The sequence below is a fragment of the Rhincodon typus genome, chromosome 5 (assembly GCF_021869965.1).
Source record: "Rhincodon typus isolate 14 chromosome 5, sRhiTyp1.1, whole genome shotgun sequence".
Taxonomy (NCBI): Eukaryota; Metazoa; Chordata; class Chondrichthyes; order Orectolobiformes; family Rhincodontidae; genus Rhincodon; species Rhincodon typus.
In genome coordinates this window covers 35,772,270-35,796,210 of record NC_063336.1, presented here as the reverse complement: position 1 = coordinate 35,796,210, position 23,941 = coordinate 35,772,270, and the positions used below count along the sequence as shown (strand labels likewise).

The following is a 23,941-nucleotide window of genomic DNA, read 5'->3' as shown; positions in this document are numbered from 1 at the left end:
ATTAGTTTTTATGATAGATCAAACAGACTGATAACCAGGAACAGAAACATTTTTTAAAAATGAAAGAACTGCGGATGCTGTAAATCAGGAACAAAAACAAAGTTGCTGGAAAAGCTCAGCAGGTCTGGCAGCATCTGTGAAGGGAAAAAACAGCGTTAACGTTTCGGGTCCAGTGACCCTTCTGAGAAGGATCACCGGACGCGAAATGTTAACTCTGTCTTTTCCATCACAGAAACATTTTTAAACTGCTGAATATAATCATCCCCTTTATTGCTTCACAGCGTGAAAGAATTTGCAAGAAAATTGACTTAAAATAGCTTCACCTTGTGATAGTTTATCAATTCTGCATTTCTGTGACGGGGTCAAACTCTGATTCATGAAGAGATGTTGGACTGTACTCTATGGTCAGCGGCTAAGCAATAGTGCATATCTTTGATGCGTACCCACAAAGACCAAGTTATTACTGTGGCACAGATGTACCTTTTCTGATGTCACTGAATCTGGCACCAAGCCAAGTAGATCTCAAGGTCACCAGCACTACTTGATGTCATCAAGCAGGTTAAAATAGCCAGTTGCAATGAGGAATTCTCAGGCAGCAAACCAGGAAGCAAAATGTACTGATTATAGTTCATTTTTCACTCATTTTTATAGACAGCTGCATAAATGACTAGAACATGCACCTTAGAAGCAAAAATATTATAAACTTGATAAACATTTGAAAAAATAACTACATTAAACAATGCTTTTCTCACAAAATGGAAATATTTGTCATTAAAGAAATAAAATTAGTTTCAGCAGCAGTAATGACTTAGCACTCAGTTTGAAAACTCAAGTATACCCCATTAACCAGGGACAACATTATTAATGTTCAGTGGGTTCTAAAAACTGATAGGTGTGGGGTTTTCAATTGTAAGTCTGGTGAGAAGCAGGGAATCATTGACAGCAACTTCTGGCTTTCAGTGTTTACCTGCCAATATGTGGATATCAGAAGCTGTTATCAGTTTCACAGGATAATGACAATGAGTTCTGATAGTTTGACTGCAGACTTTGGACCAATAGTGACTGAAGTAATTACATTTGAGAACCGAGCTGAAATATAGAAGCTTCAGAAGGGAGGTGATAAAATGAATATAAGAAGCAAAGATGGATTGTGAAAACTGACTGGCAGTTAATATAAAATGAAATCCCAAAGTTTCTAAGTACGTCAATAGTAAAAGGCAGGTAGCAAGAGGAGTAAGGCTGATGAGGGTCCAAAAATAAGAATTACATTTAGAGGCAAGAGGCATGGCTGAATGAATATCTTGCATCTGTGTTCACCTAAAAGATAGATGCTGCATTTGCCATGGTCAAAAATCACATACCAGGTATAGTCCAGCAAGTTTATTTGAAATCTCCAGCTTTCGCAGTGTCACTGCTTCATCAGGTGCACTGTGAGAGGGCATACAGACAGAGTTTATAGGCAGAGAGATCAAAGGATCATACAACTGGTGTGAGTTGAGTGAACAAACATAAAATGGCTGATGGAGAACTCCGTTAGAAAGGAGACACAAGTTTTGATTGATTCCAGAATCTGCTTCAAGTCACTGCCCCAAGATAATTAAAGGTTTTATTAATGTCTGCCTAACTTTCCAAACTTCAATCAGGCAGAGATACAAAAGGTGACGTATCAGGTCAGACACTGGTGTGAGGCCTCATTCAGAATCTGTGTCAGGGTTCTAACCTGGAATCAGGCTGGTTTTATTCAGAAAGCAGGAATTTTTAAAATGCCGCACTGACTGAGTGTGACTGCAAATTGTGTTTTTTGACTTTTAAAGGGCGTCTTGACAAATATATGAATAGGACTGGAATAGAGGGATACGATCCCCTGGAAGGCTGGGGGATTTTAATTGTATCGGGCAGCATGTCAGTGCAGGCTTGGAGGGCCGACAGGCCTGTTCCTGTACTGTAATTTTCTTTGTTTTTTTGTTCTTTGTAAAAAATATCTTTTACACACAGAATATAGTTAGTGTATACAATGCAGTGTTGAAATGTGCTGTAGGTGTGTTTAATTGAGTCATTCACAAAGGCAGTGGACAGTTGTTTAAATGGAACCAATATGCAGCATTACAGGGAAAGACAGGAGATTGCCATTTAAGTTAAAGTTAAATGCTCAGAGAACCAGTGCAGACAAAGTTGTCTGAATGGCTTTCCTCCTCACCATAACAATTATGTGATTCTGTGGAGTGACACTCTGATTTAGCTGGGATGTTTTCACCCAAATCTGAGCATCTCTGTTCCAAGATGTTTTATTGCAGTTCTGGCCCCATTCATCTACGGTTGACTTGATTTGACTTTCAGACCATAGCAAAATTGACCTTTATAGTCTAATTTTATAGGAACATACACCTCCAATGCCTTTGTAGTACAGTGCATTTCAAAATGTATTAACTTAGCCTGTATAAATTATGTTGAAATGGAATCAACCAATGTTTCTTTTCAGTGCACTAAGAATTTCTGGTTTCCAGAATTCAGAATTCTCATCACCACCACTGAAGTTAATGGGATGAAAAGTTTAGTGCATTGTATAAGTGGCAGGCAATCCACTAGCAACCATTTTGCAATCCTGCTGAAGGTGAATTTCGGTCCGTTTCTCCAGTATCCTTCTGTCTGTATTTATTTCATGCATTCAATATTCATAAAAAGGGTGAAATGTGACAACATGTTCTTGTTCAGTTTTAATTTAGTTACATGTTATTGTCTTTCTCATTCTTCCAATTCCAGAGAATTAGGAAGTGGCTACTGCTTGTTGGAAGTTGGCTTATTGCTGTTAGCTTTTCATTTTTGGGACCAGCACCTATTTTTCATATCAAGTGGTATGTATTATCTTGTTTTGTTTTCATAAGTTTTTACTTACAGCATTGCTATATTGTGATTTGGAATTCATTGCCTGAAAGAATAGTGGAAGCTGATCCAGTAATAATTTCAAAAGGAAATTAGATAAAGAGTTGAATGAAAGACAATTTGATGGTTGTAGGGAAAGTAAAGGAGAGTGAATCTGATTCATAGTTTTATTTTGTAAGCCTGGTATAGGAATGAAAAATCAAATGGTCTCCTTCTTTTCCTTCCGTTCTTTGAATAATGCAGTACTGTCTGTAAAGGTGGGGAAAACTGTACATTCTGCAGTCTGTTTTACTGATCAGGCCGTACATGTCGGATAGCATTGTCATCTAAGTATTTAGAAAGTAATTATGACATTCACTCCGTTTAGAAGATCCTTCTCTTGCTTAATATTTTACATCTGGTAACACCTAAAGAGACATAAATTTAGAAGCGTAAGAAATAGGAGCATGAGTGAGAAAGGCATTCCCTTGAATCTATTCCACCATTCAATAAGAATATGGCTGAACTTGTACATCATCATCATTATCTCATCATATCTTCACATCATTTGATTTCCTTAGTGCCCAAAACATCTATCCTTCCTTGACTCTTGAATGTACTCATTGACTGAATATCCACAGTCTTCTGACTTAGAGAATTTCAACGATTCCCAAACCCCTCAGTGCCAAAAAAATCTCATCTCTCTGTCCTAAATCCTTTGTTGTGAGACTCTGATCATTGCTTCTAGATTTTGCAGTAAGGGAAAGCAGATTACCTTGTCAAGTCCGTACAAGATCTTATATACTTCAGTAACTTCACCTCTTCCTTCTCAACTCCAATTAATACAGGGCCAACCTGAATAACCTTTCCCTATAATATTCTTATATTACCATTTTCTTTGCAGTCTCCTTGTGTTCTTTCCAACTTTCTTTCCGATCTAACTTTGTGACATCAGCAATTTAGCAATCATCTATTCAGTCATTTACTATTACAGAAGTTGGATCTTTTTGCAGCAATACTCATATTGTCAAAGTTTTACGCCTTGCAGTCATCAGGAAGATTTGTAAGAAACACCAGAATAAAGGAAAAAAAATTTTGTTTTTCTCAGCATATACGAAAGGTTGTTTTCCTTTACATTGATATTTCCTTTGCTGACGAGTGCAAGTTGAAGATCTTAAAAATGTATGCTTTTACAGTAATCCTCAACTATAGGTCCCTTCATTCAAGTCATTGATACATTGTAAATAGCGAGGCCCCAATATTGAATCCACTCGACACATCTGGTCAGCACAAGAATGATCAATTTATGCCTATTCTCTGTTTCCTATTATCTAACCAATCCTCTATCATGTCAGTATATTATACCCTACATGGTAAGCTCTTATTTCTGTGCAATAACCTCTGTGGCAGCTTGTTAGATAACTTCTGGAAGTCTAAGTACATCGCATTCATAGGCTCCCCCTTATCCATGTACAGCCTAATCACTCTGTGTGTCACACTTAATATTTTTCCACATCTTTGAAAAAATTATACTTTTTCATACCTCTCATCAGGGTGAATAATTTTACATTTCTAAGAATTATGCTCCTTCCAGTAGTTTTAATCATTTTCTGACCTTACAAAGCATGCAATCAATCTGCAAACAATTGGCAAATCAACTGTAACCAAGACGTTTAATTTGGTACTCAATTGTCATAGGTTATTGGTTTATGGGAGAGGGCAGAACAATTTTTTTAGATCATATCTCAAGTATTAGATGAATTATACCTACCTGTCTCAAAATAGATACATTTCTAAGATTCAATTTTATTTGTTTCCTTTGCAGCCAGCTCTGGATGTTTGTTTTGATGCTGGTATTCAGTGGGTTTTCACTCAGTTTGAGTGGAATTCCGGTTTTCCCAGAAATCATCACCTGTGTTTAGTAAGAAATTTTTAAATTATGACATTGTTTTCTACTTTAAAGGATGCTTAGATACATTTTTTTCAATAGTCATGTTTATTGTAACTGAGGAAGGTTTAGCTGACTGAATTTGGCAAGAACCATATTTTGCCTCATCAACTCTTCAGACTTGGTCTTTATTTCCATCTTTGTTCTGTTAGACAGTACCTCTTGGCATTCCTGGTTTCCCAACTTCAAGATGTTTATTATGTCAGTTTTGTCAATGTTTGAATACCTGTCCTGAAAATATGAGCAGTAATTTTTAATATTTACAGTAAAACTTGTTGTAAATCCCTTAAATAGAAAATTAGAAATGTTTAAATAAATATTCGTGCTGCTGTCTATCTGTTTAGCTGCTCTGGCCCTGCTGTACATATTAGTTTGTCTAAGTAGTCTGCCAATTTGAGATGAATGACTTTGCCAAATTCAGAACTCGGTGTGCAATTTTCTGTTTTGTCATTGCACAGAAAAAGAAAGACTTCTTGGTCTGTTAGTCTGCACATGCTCACCTATGATGAAAGGTACTAGGAGTGCAGTGTCTGTGTGAACAAGTGCTTTTAGCTTTGGATTAATGCAGGGTGTCATTTGGGTGTTGAGACGTCTGGTTTATTCTTTATTAATTCGTGGGATGAGGGCATCACTGGCTAGGCAGCATTTGTTGCCCATCCCTAACTGCCCAGAGGACAGTTCAAATTCACCCACACTGGTGAGACCAAGGCATAGTGGACAACATTACTTAGCAGAGCTTCCCTCCTCATTTTCACGTTGGGCTCTGATCTTGGATTCATGCAGCATTTAGAAATATCTAACATCAGTAAGAGGCATGAGCACTTCACATTTACTTCACATTGCATTTTATGAAAGCTGGTGCAGCATGGTCATAAATCCAACTGTATCCTAATGCCAACCTGCAGTGAAAGGTAATTTTCAGGACAAATCTGTGAAGTGAACTGAAATGCTTATGGAACAATTGAACACTCTACTGAAGTAAAGCTTGCTTAGATAACAGGAATTTGTTTCCTCACATAGGCAGGTAGCTTTACGCTACTATTGATCTCAGGACAGGGGTTTGTGACCACAATGACCTAATATAGGCAGTTGACAATTTATAACAATGTTCTGATCATTTATTCAGGAGAAGCAGTTTGGATATGGTACAATGGTTTATTAGGCAAAGAAGGAAAATAAATGACCTGAGACAGATGCAAATGCTTTACTGATCCTGAAGCTGTTCTCTAAAATGGAGGATTAGAGACAGTGCTGTTCCATGTCCCAGATGTCTTGCAATTTTTTGTAGTTGCCTTTGATGGCAGCAGTTTTTTCTTCCTTCTAGTTGATGTAGTGGAAGTTGTGGTCTTCCCCCAAAAGAATGGTGGTTTGGCTCCCTGGATCTTCTCATTAACCATTTCTTTTCCCCCATCCATCTCTGTTGATAGACCCTATTTTTGGGGCTGTAAATGGATCAAGAACTAGAGTGCACAGTTTAAAGTGTTTCATTGCAAAACACGTGAGATGAGAAAAAAAAAACTTATTGATCTAGTGAATAATTAGGGAATGGCCCGGAATCATGGTGGAAGCAGGTTCAATTGAGGCATTCAGGAGGGAAATGGATGATTATTCAAATAGGATCAAAATTTAGGGTAACAGGGATAAGGAAAGAGTGTGGCACTAAGTTTAAAATGCTCAGGGAGCCAGTGCTGACATGATGGATTGAATGGCCTTCTTGTGCACCATTACAATTCTGTGATTCTGAGGAAACTTTGGGCACTTGTATTTTCTTCCTCCTTCTGACTGGACGCCGTTGGTACTATCTTGTTTCCTCGAGAGGAAGGAGTGCTTGAGTGAAGTTGAAGTTCCTCCTCTCCCTTAGCTTTACAGCTGGTACTGATTACTAATGGCTAAAACAATGGAGTGCATTTGTAAGAGTCACTGTATTCTCTTGGATCCAGGTCTCCATGGCAGCCACTGTTCCATCTACACAAGCAGATACACACATGCTGGAGCCAGCATGATACTAATAACATTGGTCGACTCCTTTAACTTTCAATTCAGATTTCCGAGCGTCTCTAACAAACTTATCTGCTGTTATTGATTTCTGGATTTTTTTAAATTTAAATTTCACTGTCTGAACTCATGTTCCCAGAATATTGACCTGACTGTCTGGATTTACTAGTCCAGTGACAACATCACCTCTCCTAAAATTAACTTGCGTTTGGAATGCTGATTGAGAAGGTTAAGAGACTACTTGATGACTTATTATACCTAAATTTTTATATACAGAAGCATACCAATGAACAGATTCTAATGACCTAGTAAGATTTCATTGTAATAACTGATACTGAATTTCACCTTTTCATCTAGTGAGAATGGATTTGAAGAGGGACTTGGTACTTTAGGTCTAGTGTCTGGAATATTTGGAGCATGGTGGTGTCTTGGGTATGTATCTGCATGTGTTTATATGTAGAAATGTATTTAATTTGCTGGGTTAGTATTTTAGTAGTTTTGGTATATCTAATGTTGGGTATCCAGTACTTTTATATCTTGGTCATTTCTGTTTCATATTCTTCAGCTCAATGTGTTCAATATAATCCAAAGTAATATTTGAGCTTTTGTAGCTAGATGTGCTGGCTAGTCAAGTCAAGAGGAAAAATACTAGCTCAATGTTTGGGGAAGCAGTAGAACTCCGATGTGATATTAAGAGGAACTACTGGGTAAATTGGTGATAATTTAAGAAGAGAGTCTTGGAGCTGGGATGACTGTTATAGTCCACCGTTTAAATATATTTTTAAAATTGTGACAGCAGATGTGAAGGAACATGCTCCAGGAAGGGCTTGTTACATGAAAATGTTTACTAAATAAGTGTATGTACTTCATTAAGACAAGTTCCAGCCATACAATGCATGCATTCAAATATCATTTTTAAATTGTGTTGGTGTTACTTATTCTGACTCCTGCTAAAAAGTTCTAGCTGTTTATGCATAAAGAATATTGTACTATGAAACAATATACTGGATCCATTTAATTTTGGTCTGGCATTTAGTAAATGTGGAAGGTTTATTTACTGCGGTATTTTAGTTTGTATCCAACTTCCTGGCTCAAACTAGTGTTCTAAATATTGCCTCAAATTATACCAATTGTATATAATTAATTTCACAATTTTAAGGAAGTGGGGATACCCATGGACAGCTATTTCATACTTTTGTATCTACTCATTGACATTGATCCAAGTGTGAAGAAGCAAAAATGTGCAAGGAAACAGTCTTGCAACACAGCTGTTACCCAGTGCTTGTTAACTAATCCAGAAGTTGCACCTCCAGGTTTGTAGATATGACTGCTGCTGCTGGTGCACACCACAAGCTTTGATTTAAGATTTAACTTTAATATTAGCTTCACGAGTATAATATGGCCATCCCAGCTCTAAGTCCCTGGAGCTGACACATTGACCTACCAGAAGAGAAGGTAATGCTGGAGATAATACAGGCTATGAATAGAAAGTTATAAACTTTACAATGGTACAAAATAATCCTGCTGGATCAAAACTAGTGTTTTTTTTTCTTTTAAATCAGGTCATTTGTAGGACCAACGCTGGGTGGATACCTATATGAAAAATTGGGTTTTGAGTGGGCTGCAGTCATACAAGGAAGCTTTCCGCTGTTTTTTGTAAGTCAACACAATGTGGATAATGCATAGAATATTGAGAGTCAAAACCCTAAGCCACCATTTTAAAAATAAAATTCAAAAACCAAGGTCTCTTCAATAATCACCATCTGCAATTTTCTATTCTTCTATCTTCAGGGTTCCCTGCTGGGTTTGTACTTTATAGTGGTAACATTTCACAAAAGGAGGTCTGTACTTGTATTTTCATTCTGTTAAATTTAAAAGAATGCTGTGGTGTAGAGTGAATGAAGGAATGGTGACATTTTAGAATAGGCAAGAATGATTACACAGCATATACAACAGAAATAGGCCATTTAGTCGATGCAAGTATTTATGCTGTGCTCAAGCTTCCTCCTATCTTTCCTCATCTAAATATACCATGGTAACCATCTATTTCCTTCTCCCTCATCTGCTTATCAGTTTTCCCTTGTAGGCATCCTTTTATTATTTCTTCAACCACTCTCTGTAGTAACAGGTTTCACATCCTCAATCCTCTTTTTTGAGTAGGGAAACAGGAACAGGATTCAGCCCATTGAGTCTGCCCCACTAACTTTTTTACGTGGCTGATCATCTCCTCAATGCCATTTTCCCACAGAATCTCCATATACCTTAATGTCATTTAGCTTCCAGACACCTCTCAATTTCTGTCTTGAGCGTGCTCAATGATAGAACTTCCACAGTCCTCTGAGGTTAAAAATTTACTTCTGAATTTCCAATTGGGTTTTAATGGAACATTATACATTAACCTAGATGAGCGTAGTTCAAGCAACACTCCAGATAATTCCATCCAGGACAAAGCAGTCCACTTGAATGACAGATAACAAGGTGTAGAGCTGGATGAGCACAGCAGGCCAAGCAGCATCAGAGGAGCAGGAAAGCTGATGTTTTGGGCCTAGACCCTTCTTCAGAAATACTTGAAACACTTGAATGACACTCCCTTCATGATCAATGCATAATGGCAGCAATATGTATTATCTCCAGGACGCAATTGTAACCCAACAAGCCACCTTCAACTGCACCTCCCAAATTTGCATCCAGCCAGCAAAGTGGATAAGGGAGAATGGGCTGAAGAGCGTTACCATATCTATATCACACATCATCTTGACTTAGAACAATAACAGTGCTCCTTCATCATCACCTCCAGTTAAAATCCTCGACTTCCTGTGCCTAACAGCACGATGGATGTACCTTCATTATAGAAACTGCTTTATTTCAAGAAGTCCACTCATCAACACCTTCACAAGGGCATTTCAGGACTGGAAACAGTGACATCTCCATTCTGAGTGAATTAATCAGTGAATGAATAATACTTTTCCTGTGTTATTATACAACTGCTTTAACAATATGAGGGAAAAAAAAGTTAGCATTAAATTACATCACTATTTTTGTGTTATTTCAGTTTGTTAAATTTGTACTTTAATGACTGCAAGACATAGAATGGGAGTATTGGTTGATTAGTGAATGATTGGCACATCCTTCAAATTGAATTGACCACTGAAAAGTTGATATTGCACTTGGTTTAGTAGATATCCATTGTTATTCGAATATTTTAAAGAACATTCAATATCTGGATCAGACAAGTAAATCACCTATGTGTTCAAATATGATTTTTTTTTGTTAAGTAGTGGATTGTGGTTTTTTTTTTGTCTTTAAGAACAAAATCTTCACATACTAATAATTCTATATGAAAACATAATTGTCTTCAATTAAATAATGATGTAGATTGTTATCTTTATGTAGGTCGGTCTCTGGGATTCACGCCGACGAAGAGCGAGCACCACTGATACCAAATTGAATTTGGACATTTTAACGGGTTTGAATGGACTACAGTTGTCTTTCAGACAACCTTTAGACATCCTTGTGTTTCAAATAGTCTTTACTAACTCGGTCTTTACACAACTCAGTTATATTAATTCTGCAATTTGCCTGTAATAGATTAAAATGAATTTTATATTATTGTCATCAAATATACTATATCAGGGTAGCACAGTTGATCAGTGGTTAGCACTGCAGCCTCACAGCACCAGGGACCCGGGTTCGATTCCTCCCTGATGGAGCTGTCTCTGTGTGGAGTTTGCACATTCTCCTTGTGTCTGTATGGGTTTCCTCCCACAGTCCAAGATGCACAGGTTAGGTGGATTGGCCAGGCCAAATTGCCCATGTTTAAGCTAGTTGGGTTAGCTGTGAGAAATGCAACAGCAATGGGGTGGGTTTGGGTGTGATACTCTTAGAGGGATGGTGTGGACTTGATGGGCTGAATTCCACACTTGAGCGATTTCTGATTCTGATGTCAAGCAGTGTTCTGCTGTAGAAATCATGATTTTTAATTGTTAAGGATAATAAATACAATATAATTTCGTTCTGTCTATTTCGTGTAATTTGACGATCCTGATCACAATTTTCTTGTCACTAATAAAGTAATAAAACGACCAGTTTATTTTTTTTATTTTGTACTCATTCTCTTCATTCCTGTATTTTTAATTGTTGAGCATGTTGCCAAAATATAATGATGAAAGTAGGATTTTTCCCAGTTTTATTAGAATGCTACAAAACCAATTGCATCCTGTTTCTCTTGCACACTGAGGAAAAAGCCTCAGTGTACTTTGCACAAAATGACATCTACCAAAGTACATTTTAATATCTAAAATAACAACTAGATTTGACAAGGTCAGACCTCTTTATCCAAGGTGCCCTTCTAAAATTTATTAGAAAACGTTTTATGGTTTCAAAGACCACAACTTGAAAATGTCTGCTTGGCAAAGAAAAACCTTTATCTGTCAAGGCCATGAATATTCCTGAGGGGAAGAAAGGGATGTTGAATTAAATAGAAAATGCTGAAAATAAAGAGCAGCCCTGTCACAATCTAAAGAGGGTGAGGTTGATGTTTTTTGCAAATTGACATCTGATTAAAAGCCCCAGTATAGGATTGAACGAAACAAAGATGTTTGAAAAGACAGTAATCTTGTGTTTGAAGTTCAGAAGAAATAATGTGCTGAACAGTTTCTGGTTTCTGTTTTATGTGACAAATGGCAAAAATGCTGATGATTAAAACCAATTGTGATAATTGAATCTAATTACAAAAAGAATAGATTTTGAAAGTTACAGAGGAAAGAGACTAAGAGGTGTGTACAACAAAAGTAAAACTGTAAATATAAGCAATGTGAAATAAGTGTCAGGTGCGGCAAATCTAACAGCTGCAACAACAGCCAAGTTAAAGCCTGCATGTTAATTTAGCCTCTTAAAGCTTGATACTGTCCTCTTCATTGAGTTTGAAATTATGCCAAAGATTTTCAAACCAGGGTCATTTAATAGATGTCAAAAGAGAATAACTAAAAGGGATTCCTGTGTAACTCTATTGCATACTGTTCTCCAGACTGAAGAACAATTTCATCTGTGTTTTCAACAGCCTGTTTTAGCACTAAACCTTTTAACTCTCAGACTGTAACGTGTCACATCCTTGGACGAGCAGAAATTTCCTCCAACTAAATATTGGGAAGACTAAAATCGTTCAGGTTCTTATCACAAACTATTACCTCACCATCGATTCAATCCTTCTCCCTAGTCATTGTGTAAGGCTGAATTGGACTGTTTACAGCCACAGCGTTACTCTTGACCCCAAAGTGATCTACCAGCCTTATGTTCACACCATTTGCTAAGACCGTCTATTTCCACCTTTGTAATATCACCTGACTCCACCTTCACCTCAGCCGATTTGCTTTATTACCTCTAGACTTGACTATAACGTCATACCTGGCCAGCCTCTGTAAACTCAAGATCATTCAAAATTCTGCCTGTGTTTTTTGTTGCAGCAAATTTTATTCAGCCCAGTGTTCACTGGTTTGCATTAGTTTCTAGTTAATCAAGATCCTGATTTTAAAATTTTCATGTAAATAGAATCTCCAGAACAAAAAACCTTTTTTCTGTCTGTCAGATCTCCTAAATTTCTTGAAGAGTTTCTGTATTTATTTAAAATTTCTGCAGTATTTTGCTTTTATTTAAAAATCTCATCTTTGTTTTCAAATTCCTCCAAGGCCTAACCCCTCCCTTTTCTTTAAACACTTCTGCTCTATTCTCAGCTCCAATTTTCTGTCTGCATTCCATAGCCTTTGACTTGTCTAAAATTAATTGATCAAGCGATATGGAGCAAAGGCACATGAGTGAAGCTGATGTACAGTTCTTATTCAATGACTGGCAGAGAAAAAAAATCCCTTTATTTTCTGGTTAACCATGCTGCTCTCTTTTATACTTAAGTATTTGTTGTTTACTGGTTGTGAGTTGTCTAACCAAACAAATTTAAGTTTTCTCCCAATTTACATGGTATTAAACAAAAATTGAAAAATGGGTGGCATGGTAGTCCTAACCAAAGCAAGTAATTGAAGTTGAGGTACAGATCAGCCATTATTCACTGGCGGAAAAAAAATGAAGACACTTTTTCAAAAGCATCTAATAGAACCGTTTAGGGGTACAAAGAGGTATCTTGATTGGTGTATATTCTATGTAACTATGAAGTAGCCACAGAGACACACCATTCAGCCCATCTAGTCTGTGCTGGTGTTAATGTTCTACTCCACCATCTACCCATCTTCTCTTACAACTCCACCAGCACAACTCTCTATTCTGTCCTTCCATATATGCTTATCTGGCTTCCTATGAAATGTGTCTATTTGCTTCAACCGTTTTATTTCAGCATTTTTTAGCCAAAGAAGCTTTTTCCTCAATTATGGGCATTGTTAATATGGGATTGGAGTTACACATAGGCCAGGCTACAAATGGCCTAAGGATAATGATGAATGACTTAGGTTGGGTTGTTGGATGCCTGATAACTAATTCATTGATGTGAGCTTTTTAAAAGGGAACCTAAATTTACATACTGCCATGATCCAAATTACTGAACTGCTAATGCAGTAGTATAACCACAAAATGTCCATACCCATAACCTATATGCCACCCCTTCTACACTGGTCTGACCTGCAGTTGATAGGTTAGCAAGGAAATTGGCCATCATTTACATGTGTTAGGGCAGCTAAGCATCAGGCAACCTTGATCTACTGTACAGAGTGGTGAGTAGTATAAAACTTGGTTGCATTAACAGGAATTATCTTCCTCCATTGTTATGTATTCTGCTGTCAGGTAGTACAGCTGAAAAGAATCCAGCCCATTGAGCAATCAGGTGGAAATTTCAACTTTGAGATAGTAAGAACTGCCAGTGCTGGCATCAGAGATAACAGCAGGCCAGGCAGCATCAAAGGAGCAGTATGCACAGAAGATACTTTTGGATTGTTCACACAATGGAAAGGATTTGCTACCTCTGATTTTACACTTGTGCTTGAGTGTAAAGTACCATCCCGTATCTTTATGGGCCACCAAAGAGTCAATGGCATAGTATGGATGTGGGACTCACATGCTGACCGAATGGGTAGGGCACTGTCAAATAAGTCATGCTGGCAAGACAATCTAAGTTTTGCTATTTCCTTTGTAACCAAATTTATTGGATTCAACTGTGCAACCTAGCCTGGGAACATTTAAATTATGTATCCTAGAAGTTGTTAATACATTACCACTAACACTCCATTTCAGCATTGCTTCTGTGATCTAAGTAATGAGGGAAGTTCAAACCATCTGAATGAAAAGCAGCAATATCATGTCCATACAAGTTTCCAATCAGGGATCTCCTGGTAAAACAATTCATAGCTTGGTGATATTGCATACTTTCACAAATCTGCAGATTTCACCCAATATCAATGCAAATTAAGGTGTAACTTAGTTCACATTTTCCAAATAGCAACCTTGCCAAGTGCATACGTTACATTGCAAGATTTAAAAATCCTGAACTCACTTCAAAGAAAATTGAAGAGAGCTGACATGATTGATTTATTGCTTTTTACTTTCTCAGGCAACTTTTAGATTTTATTCTAAATTGCAGGAGATTTGCTCACTTGTAATTTTGAAATGAGTAATGATGTTCAAATTGCTGCTCCAAGCAAAAAGACAAGCTCCTTTCCCCAATAAGTTTATCGGCTCTTGAACTACACTGAACAAAACTGCTGCAAGATCACTGCTTCTTCTGGCTAAGCTTAATAAAACAAGTTGGCTAATATTTTTCCATCACTTGCCTGCCATGCAACTTTGAATTTAATACTGTTTAGCAACTGTTCTCACATCTTCCATTAAACAAGAGCAGGCCTTTTAGTCATTCAAGCTTGATCTGTTTCCAATTCTTCCCCAATCTTATTTAATGTGTCTGGGAAAATAAAAACTAGTAATTCAAATTGCTATACCTTTCCGTTCTGATTTAGTTGAATTGAAATGCTCTTTTAAACAAAGTTTCCAAATCTAATCTGGTGTATTACAGATAATCTGGAATCACCCCCTTTACCTATAGATGTATCAGTGTTTCTTTAGTAGCAATTTTGGGTGTACCAGATGTTTGCCCTGTCCAAGGAGGATCACTGCAGGAGGGCCTGAGCAATATCCTTCTGACTTCAGAGGCAACAAGTATGAACTATGCCACTGAGACAAAACAAACATCTGAAATAGATCAACAAAATGACATGCAGCCTGTTTCAGCCAAGGATTGTTGTCAAGGAGAATAGAATTGGTGGCAATAAAAGCACAAGCACATTGTTCTTAAGTGATTTTGTTTTGAAATGAAGTATTCTTATGACTCAAGCAGTACAGCACAAAGTTTAACTGAAGTCAACTCAAATTCTACAGAATATTTTAATACAAAAGCAAATACACTTTAAAAGGTTTTTATTAAAAAAATAAAGTTACAAAAGTGAAATCAAGATCTTATTAATTTAAATTGTGCAGGGGCAGAATCATGCCTTATAACTATGAATACTACTTTTATATAATGCAGCTAGCCCGAGCAGTCTACAGTCCAACAAATGGATACTTCTTTAGCATTAGAACAGACAATATACAAATCATTGGATGAACAAAAGGATACTGAATAATCAAGACACTAAAACAGATAGAACTTAAGACACTATTTGATTTAAGCCAAATTTACAGAAATGCAGGACTTAAAATGAAAATCTGAAGTAAACAGCAGCAAAGGCAAACCTTTTACAATTTTTGACCTAAAGAACAAAAAATGGCAAAAAGCAGGAAAAGATTCCTCCTAGTAGTTGACCAGGGTAGCATGCTTTGCAGGTAAGAGAGCAATAAATGTAGATTAGTCAGTCTATACAATTGCAGAACTCACTCCACCTATCCCATTTTACTCTAGAATGGTAAACTAAGTTTTCCCTCTTAACCCAGAGCCTGCAGCCAATTGCAGCATCCTAATCTTCACCTCTGCCATATTAAAACTATCACTGTAAAATTTATTCTTGTCTAATATGCATAATGAGGACTGTCATGGCAACCATTTCTCAATTTTCTTTCAATACAATGTAAATGGGGAGAAAACTTAATTTGAGATTTATTTGGTTGGTTAGACCACTCCACAACCAGCACTTTGAAAAGTCAGCAACACAATTAACAAGAAAGTGGAGAGATTATTTGGATCAACATCACTTGCTTTTGTTCCATATTGTTTGATAGATTCACTGTTAGACAAAGAAGTCAAAGGCTATGGCATGTAAGCAGAAAATTGAAACGGAGACCACAATCAGATAAGCCACGATCATCCTGAATGCTGAAGCAGGTTACTACAGCAAAGTGGCCTACTGCTGCTAAAATCCTATTTACATCTGTAACAAAAATCCCATATATCTGAATCTTAAAATGTTCATTCATCTAGCATTCAAAGTCTTTCAATAGGACAGAAATATGTTTCATTCAAAAGGTTATAGAAATCTGGAACACATTGAAGGCTATGGGCCTACTGCTGTAAAGGGACTGGTACAGATTTAGTGCAGCTCTGGTGGTACAGACTCGATAGGCTGAAGGGCTACTTCTGTGTCTATGATTCTATCCCTTGAGGAAGAAATTGGTACATACTCCAAAAGGTCAAAACACAAATAGGACAAAATTAATGAATGAAATGCTGCTTCTACTTTTGTTGAGTGTTAGAAGCGGCACTATGCGAGTGAATTTTTCCCCATATATTTGGTAAGTCAGCACCAAATCATAAGATGATTTATCAAGATTGTTTTGTCAGCATTTGAGATTTCAGTATTCAGTAGCTGCCACTCTGATTTCAACTGCTACCCATTGCTTGGCATTAGCTGTTTCATACAATGTTGCACTGGCAATCGGAATGAACTTGCAGGCTTTTCCCATACATGAGAGCTCATTAACTTACACCATCTCAAGATGTTGCAATCACTTTATCTTCAAGCAAAACCTTTGACTATTCACTTTTTTGTTAAAGTACCACCAAATTTTCCTGTTACACAATCCCTCAAATTTCTCCTCAAACTCTTAATTTTAATACCTATTCTGGAAAAGCCCTGTAACTACAAGCCTAAAAGAAACAGTAAACTCTTATTCTAACCATCTGTAACACCGAACAAATCCATCCAACATTTTAAGAGCCCAGTCCTCAATCTAATAGTGTCAGAGCTATCTGTAAAGTTGGTTTTGAATGGGAAAATATCAGAAGCCTATCAGGTGAAAATATAAAAAGATGTATGTATTAGGGAATTTTAGTACTGAGGCCAAGCAAGACATCTAAGCTGTTCCAACTGTTCTTGCATCAAACATTACACACTTTTTCTCACATGATACAAAAAGAAACATAGAAAAATTAAAAAGTAACCTTTACTTTTCACATTGAAACCTAGCAAAAATAAATTACAATAATTAGTCTTCACAGTTTGAAACATACTTAACATATGTCAGTAAATTTCAAAAACTTGTATTTATAATATTAACAAATTTACAGCATTCTATTTAACATTTCTATAAAAACAGGTGTGAATGCAAAGCTTCAAAAATGTTTCAAACCTGCTTTGAAAGGTATTCACAAAAATATAAACTGCATTATGTACAAATACATATTTTATACTTTTACAGACTATTAATCTGACAGTACCCTTCAGTGAGCACATTGGGATACCTGGTCAAATGTTGGTAATGCAGACAAATGTAGGGGGAAATACAGCAAGAACAAAGAATGTATTTAAATAAACTTGGAGATAAACAATTCACTTCCATTGAAACTTAAATAGAAACAAATTATGGCATTTAAGATACATTTTATTGAGCTTGCTGTGAAGTTAACTTTAACGAGTCCAGTGTAAACCGATAATTTTCCGGGTTAAAGGTGACAGGATTAAGTGTGAAGGTCATTCCTGTAGGTGCGTGCCATTCTGAAATATGTCTCCATAAAACAATGCTTCAGAGATGCAATTACAAGAAACATTTCCAAGTTTAACAGTTAAAAAAAAAGCACTGGAAATGACATTTGTGCGTTATTTGTCAGCCAACTCTGTGGCTTAATATTTCTTCTCCAAAATTGCTTTAATGCTTTCAGCAGGACAGAAATACAAAGCGTAGATGCACAATCTTTCAGTTGTTCATGTTTTCTGACTTTTTGAATAGTTTCATCAAACGATGGAACCGTTCTGAAACCTGAAAAGAAAACAAATTGTGAATAACATTTGCTGGGAATAACTTTTATTATACTCCTGTGAAGTATCCCGGGTCATTTTAATATGTCAAAGATGCTAGGTAACTACAAGTTGCTGTTTTTGCCCTGTCAAACCCCTCCACGATTCAGGTAATTCACAATTATCTGTTAATGGTTTTTCTAGTAAAGTTGTGAGCAACATGACTGCCAACTTGTGAAGTTCACATTGATACCATTGGTCTGCAGGGTTCCCAAGCGAAATATGAGGTGCTGTTCCTGCAACCTTCAGGTGGACTTCACAAGCTTCAAAAATCTCCTCTCCCCCTACCGCATCCCAAAACGAGCCCAGCTCGCCCCCGCCTCCCTAACTTGTCCTTCCTCCCACCTATCCACTCCTCCCAGCTCAAGCCCCACCCCCATCTCCTACCTACCAGTCTCATCCCACCTCCTTGACCTGTCCGTCCTCCGTGGGCCGACCTATCCCCTCCCTAACTGCCCACCTGCACTCACCTTTACTGGCTCCATCCCCGCCTCTTTGACCTGTCTGTCTCCTCTCCACCTATCTTCTCCTTTATCCATCTTCTATCCGCCTCCCCCTCTCTTCCTATTTATTTCAGAATCCCCTTCCCCTCCCCCATTTCTGAAGAAGGGGCTAGACCCGAAACGTCAGCTTTCCTGCTCCTCTGATGCTGCTTGGCTTGCTGTGTTCATCCAGCTCTACACCTTGTTATCAACAAAAAGTTTAGCTGTTGCTTCATTTTGCAGGTACTGAGTGTTTACCTGATCAGGGGACCGATGCAGTTTTCCAGCTATGTAACCAAAAGTCTCTTCATTTGCTCCCTTTTGTTGACAGCTCAGCAGTATTGCTCGATCATCCTCCCTGACAAGAAAGAGCAATTTGGGATTACAGAGGATAATCTAAAACAACAGTAAAGGAGCAAAGATAAAAAACAATTTGTCCTAACTAATTATCCAATTTATACAGAGGCTGAAAATATTGGAAACATTCAGCAGGTTAGGCAGTATTGATAAACAACAGACATTAATGGGCCAAATATTTGCTGTAACAGGATAACAAACCATCCACTTTTGTTTGTTTTAAATTACCACAACATTTTGCACTGAACACGTAGCTGATAATGGAAAAAAGTGATGGATACTGGGCATCCAGGATCTTGGTGGACAGAGAAATCAGCTACATATCTGCTTAATCAGAGAGTGACAGAAATTAATAACATAAGGAGGAAGTGTCAATTGACACATGAATTCAGTGGACAAATCAGGCACAGAAAGAAAAGGAACGGGAAATAGATTGGGTTCAGAGGGAATAAGATACACACAAATGCAAAGAAATTTAAAATATCCAACTTGTAAAAAATCTCTTCTCAAACCTGAGGGAATGAGCATCTGCACTTTAATAGTTAACTTCGTATCAGAGGGGTTAACTAAGAATAATTATCACATCAAACAATGGCATCATTTAAAGAGTATTTAGACTAAACCGAACGTGACTTAACCTGAGAATTTTAAGATCAAATAATGTGCACGGTAAATACAGTTGCAGCATTTTTTGTGCCAATTTAAAAGCCATTAACAAGGAGTCAAACTTTTCACAGATTTATTTAACACAATTTCAAATTTTCACAAATTAAATTTAATTATGGGCTTTTTGAGAAGACTCTTAAAAATTAAACTGACTCCTGTCGGGCAGTAGGATGCAACACTTGCTTTAAAGTTTTTGAATACCTTCTTTAGATCAAGAAACTAACGACTTATCAACGTAAGCAAACACTGTCGTATAGTTTAAAAAGCCAATTTGGTTTTTCTCAAATTGGATTATTGACCGGGTGAATGAGACATGGATATGCAACGGTCAATAAGAGGAGCCAATGCTGGATACCTTCCAGCTTCACTTAGTTGGGTAAAAATGGAATCAAGGAATAAACATATTGCTTTTTCTGAATGATGAAGTGTCTACAGGACATTTTGATCAGGAATCAACCTGCAATTAAATTCCAGGCCTGGCTTCATGAATGAACAAAAGCTTGCTTGGTCTGTTTTTCCTTTTAACAAAGCTGTTATGCAAGAGTCATCTTTAGCTCACAGTTCCCAGCTCCAAACCAAAATTGATTAAAAAAGATGAAAATAATAAAAAATTAGCAATAGCTCTAACAATATTTAGTCACTACATCCCCCATTCCTTTGTAATATAAACTCCTTTTAATTTCCCATTCCTATTGGTTAAAAGAGCAATAGTCACTATGCTGCTCTTCATTTTTAAAAATACAAAAATATAGAAATAGGAGCACGAGTAGGCCATTCAGCCCCTCAAACCTGCCCTGCAATCCTGCTATCCAATAAAATCATACTGGATCTGTCCCACGCTTCAAATCCTCAAATCTTTGAAATGTTGAGGGCTATCTGCTTCTTTAAACACTTTCAGTGAACTAGCCACCACAACTCTCCAGGGTGGACAATTCCAGACATTCATCACCCTCAGAAGAAATTTCCTTGTAGCTTAATTTTAAATCTGTAGAAACTTTTGCTATTTGTTTTTACCTGCTAGCTAGCTTCCTCTCATGCTTTAATTTATTCGTCCTAATGAACATTTGTCTTTCTGCCATTCTTTTAATTCTGACCAGTTATTGGGCCTCTGCAATTGTACACGTTACGTGTCAAATTTAATACTTTAACTCTTTAGTTAATCATGGATGGGTAATCCCTTATAAATTACAACTTAAAGTAGAATTTATCCAATTATTCTGATGTACCCACCCCAATGTCTGCCGTTGCTTTTCTATTGATCTTTCTCCTAGACTATTATCCCCTTCACTTCAGGTAGCTTTCAAGCTCAAACAATTGCTCTTATTTAAGCTTAAAAACAGTCTTGCACCCACTCTTCTCCCCTTCAAACTGGATGCAAGAAAGAATTATATTATGATCTCTGCTACCTGGAGGTGCTATTATTTGGAGATAATTATCATACTATAGTCAAGTTTGTGGATGGCACAAAAATAGGTGGGAAGGTAAGTGCTTAGGATAACAAAGTCTGTTAAAAAAAAATTATGTATGTGGGCAAAAACTTGGCAGACAGAATATAATGTATACAGCAAGGAAAGAGGAGCTGAATTTTACTTAAATGGAGAAAGACTGCAGAAAGCTGCAGAACAGAGGGATTTAGGAGTCCTCACAGATGAATCACAAACGGGTAGCATCCAAGTTCAACAGGTAATAAGTGAGGCAAGTGGAATGTTGGCATTTATTTCAAAGGGAATGAAGTATAAAAGTAGGGGATTTTCCTAAAATTATACACTGAATTAGTCAGACCACAGCTGGAATTCTGTAAATGTGGTTTTGGGCCTCTTATCAAAGGAAAAATATATACTGGCATTGGAGGCAATCCAGAAACGTTCAGTAGGCCGATGCCAGATATGGAGGGATGGTCTTATGAGAATAGGTTGAGTAGATTGTATCTTTACTTGTTGGTACGTAGAAGAATGAGAGGTGACCTTATTAAAACATACAAAATTCTTGCAGAACTTAAGGTTGATGTGGAAAGGCTCTCTCCCCTTGTGGGACAGTCTAGGACCAAACTCACAATAAGGAGTTGCATATTTAAGACAGATGAGGACGAATTTCTTCTCTTAGAGGGTTGGGAATCTGTAGAATTTTTCACTGCAGAGGGCTTTTGAGGCTGGGCCATTGAGATGACTCACAGTGGAGATAGGCATATTTGTAATCAAGGTAAGAAGTCACACGACACTAGATTATAGTCCAACAGATTTCTTTGAAATCATAAGCAAGATGAAGTCACCTGATGAAGGACCAGCACGCTGAAATCTTGTGATTTCAAAGCAATCTGTTGCACTATAACCAGATATTGTGTGATTTCTTACGTTGTCCATCCCAATCCAACACAGCATCTCCACATTGTATTTATAATCAGTAAGGGAATCAAGGATTATGGAGAAAAAGCAGGATAATGGAGTTGAGGATTATTAGATCAGCCTCAATCGTATTAAATAGTGCAGCGGATTCAATGGGCTGAATGGCCTACTTCTGCTCCTATGTCTTATGGTCTAATCTTTCACTGTACAGAATACCAAGTCTTGTGTAACTTGATCTCTGGTCAGTTCCAGTTTACACTGCTCCAAGAAACTCAAAAAAATTCTACAAGCTCATGAAGCCTATTTCCTGGTCTTATTTTTCCAGTTCATATGTGGATTGAACTTAATGATTATTGCCATCCCTTTTTCACAAGCACTCAATATTTCTTCTTGCATATTTCTTCCAGTATTCTGATTATTGTTTAGAGGCCTGTGGATTTGTCCTACGAATGACTTCTTTCCCTACGATTTTTCACTTACACCCAAACTAATTCTACATCCAGAACTCCTGAACCAAAGTCAATTAGCACTAGCAACCGCATCAACTTCATCTTTGATTTGAAATGCTATCCCTCCACATTTACCTGAAATCCTATTCTTGATTGTCAAATATCCCTCAACATGGAGAACCTGTCCTTGTTGGAACCCCCTTCTTCTCCAGTACTGGTACAAGAGCCCTACGAACTGGAACCTACTTCCTCTGCACGAGCCTTTGAGCTACACATTCACTTCCCTAATATGATTTTCCCTATGCCAATTTTCATGTGGTTCTGGTAGTAATCTGGAGAGGATCACTGTTGAGATTTTTATTATGTTTAGGACTTAACTTTGCACAGTCCCTCAGCAAAATCTCTTTCCTAATTCTGCCTATGTTACTGGTGCAGTGTGGATCGCGACCAATGAATCCATTTCTTTCCAGTGCATGTTCTTCTGCAGCCCAGTGCAGACACCTTGAGCCCTGGTACCAGACATCCAGACTCGTACTCACTGCAGTGGAGAAATGTCAAGCACCCTCATTCTACTATCCCCTACCACTATGATGTGGAGATGACTGAAAGGCAACGCTCTGAAAGCTTGTGATTTCAAATAAATCTGTTGGACCAAAACCTGGTGTCGTCTGACTTCTGATCTCGCCCTATCACTATGGCATTGCTTCTTGTTCCCCCACCCTCCCAAATGGTTTCCTGTACAATGGTGGCACGGTCAGTTAGCTAATCCTCCTGTCAGTTCTCTTACTCCGCCAAACAAGCTGAAAAAAACTCAAACCTATTGGACAAGTGCAAGGTACAGGCTCCTTGTTGCTGCCCTCTGGGTCGCCTCACCTACAGTTACACACCCCCAGTCTTGACATTGAAAATCAGAAGAATCTATCCCAAGGGGCGTGTTAACCATTGGAATAATGGGCCTCTGACATGGCACGAAACCTGCGGTTTGAGCTGGAGGCCAATGACTCCAAACTAAAAGTTCCTGCAGCTGAAGCACTTACTGGAAACGTGTTTGTCCAGGATGACACCAGCGTCCAGAAGGTCCCGCGTTCTAAAAGTTAATTAATTTATAACTAATGCAGCCTACACCTCCCAGCAAGCTTTGGCACTGCCAAACTTCACAATACATCACTTACAATACTGATCAAACTTAGCGTCTAATAATGCCAGTTACAAATTTGCATTTTTCTCCTTACAGCAAAGCTCAAGTCTTATCAAAAGACTTGAAAGACTGCTCTGACACGTACGCAGGCTGTCCCTTGTAGCTCTAATACTCTACAGGTCAGACCAGAAATAAGTTATCAATAAACAATCAATCATTCTCTCTTCTTAAACCTCTAGTCTCTCTCTATCAAAGTCTTTTTTAAACTTTCCTCCCTTATTTTATAAGGTCAAAAGTCACACATCACCAGGTGATAGTCCAAAGGGTTTATTTGAAATCACAAGCTTTCGGAGCGCTGCTGCTTCATCGGGTGAAGTGACGAAGGAGCAATACTCTGAAAGCTTGTGATTTCAAATAAACTTCTTGGACTATAATAAGGTGCTGTGTGACTTTTGACCTTATAAAATAAGGGAGGAAAGTTGAAAAAAC

General features: G+C 37.6%; 1 protein-coding gene across 10 annotated transcripts in view; it reads left to right on the top strand.

Annotated features, from left to right (window-relative positions):
• slc18b1 (solute carrier family 18 member B1) overlaps positions 1-10,901 on the top strand; it is a 44,757-nt gene extending 33,856 nt beyond the window's left edge. For 7 of the 10 annotated variants that reach the window (XM_048596515.1, XM_048596516.1, XM_048596520.1 and 4 more), the window contains 5 exons: positions 2,761-2,852; positions 4,685-4,780; positions 7,160-7,234; positions 8,365-8,458; positions 10,196-10,901. In XM_048596515.1, coding sequence (XP_048452472.1) covers positions 2,761-2,852; positions 4,685-4,780; positions 7,160-7,234; positions 8,365-8,458; positions 10,196-10,387 — 549 coding nt within the window. In that variant the 3' untranslated portion in view covers positions 10,388-10,901. Of the gene's footprint in view, positions 1-2,760; positions 2,853-4,684; positions 4,781-7,159; positions 7,235-8,364; positions 8,459-8,593; positions 8,644-10,195 lie in introns of all 10 variants that reach the window. The other 3 variants (XM_048596523.1, XM_048596519.1, XM_048596521.1) reach the window with 2 other exon arrangements.
• Positions 10,902-23,941: the final 13,040 nt, after the last annotated feature.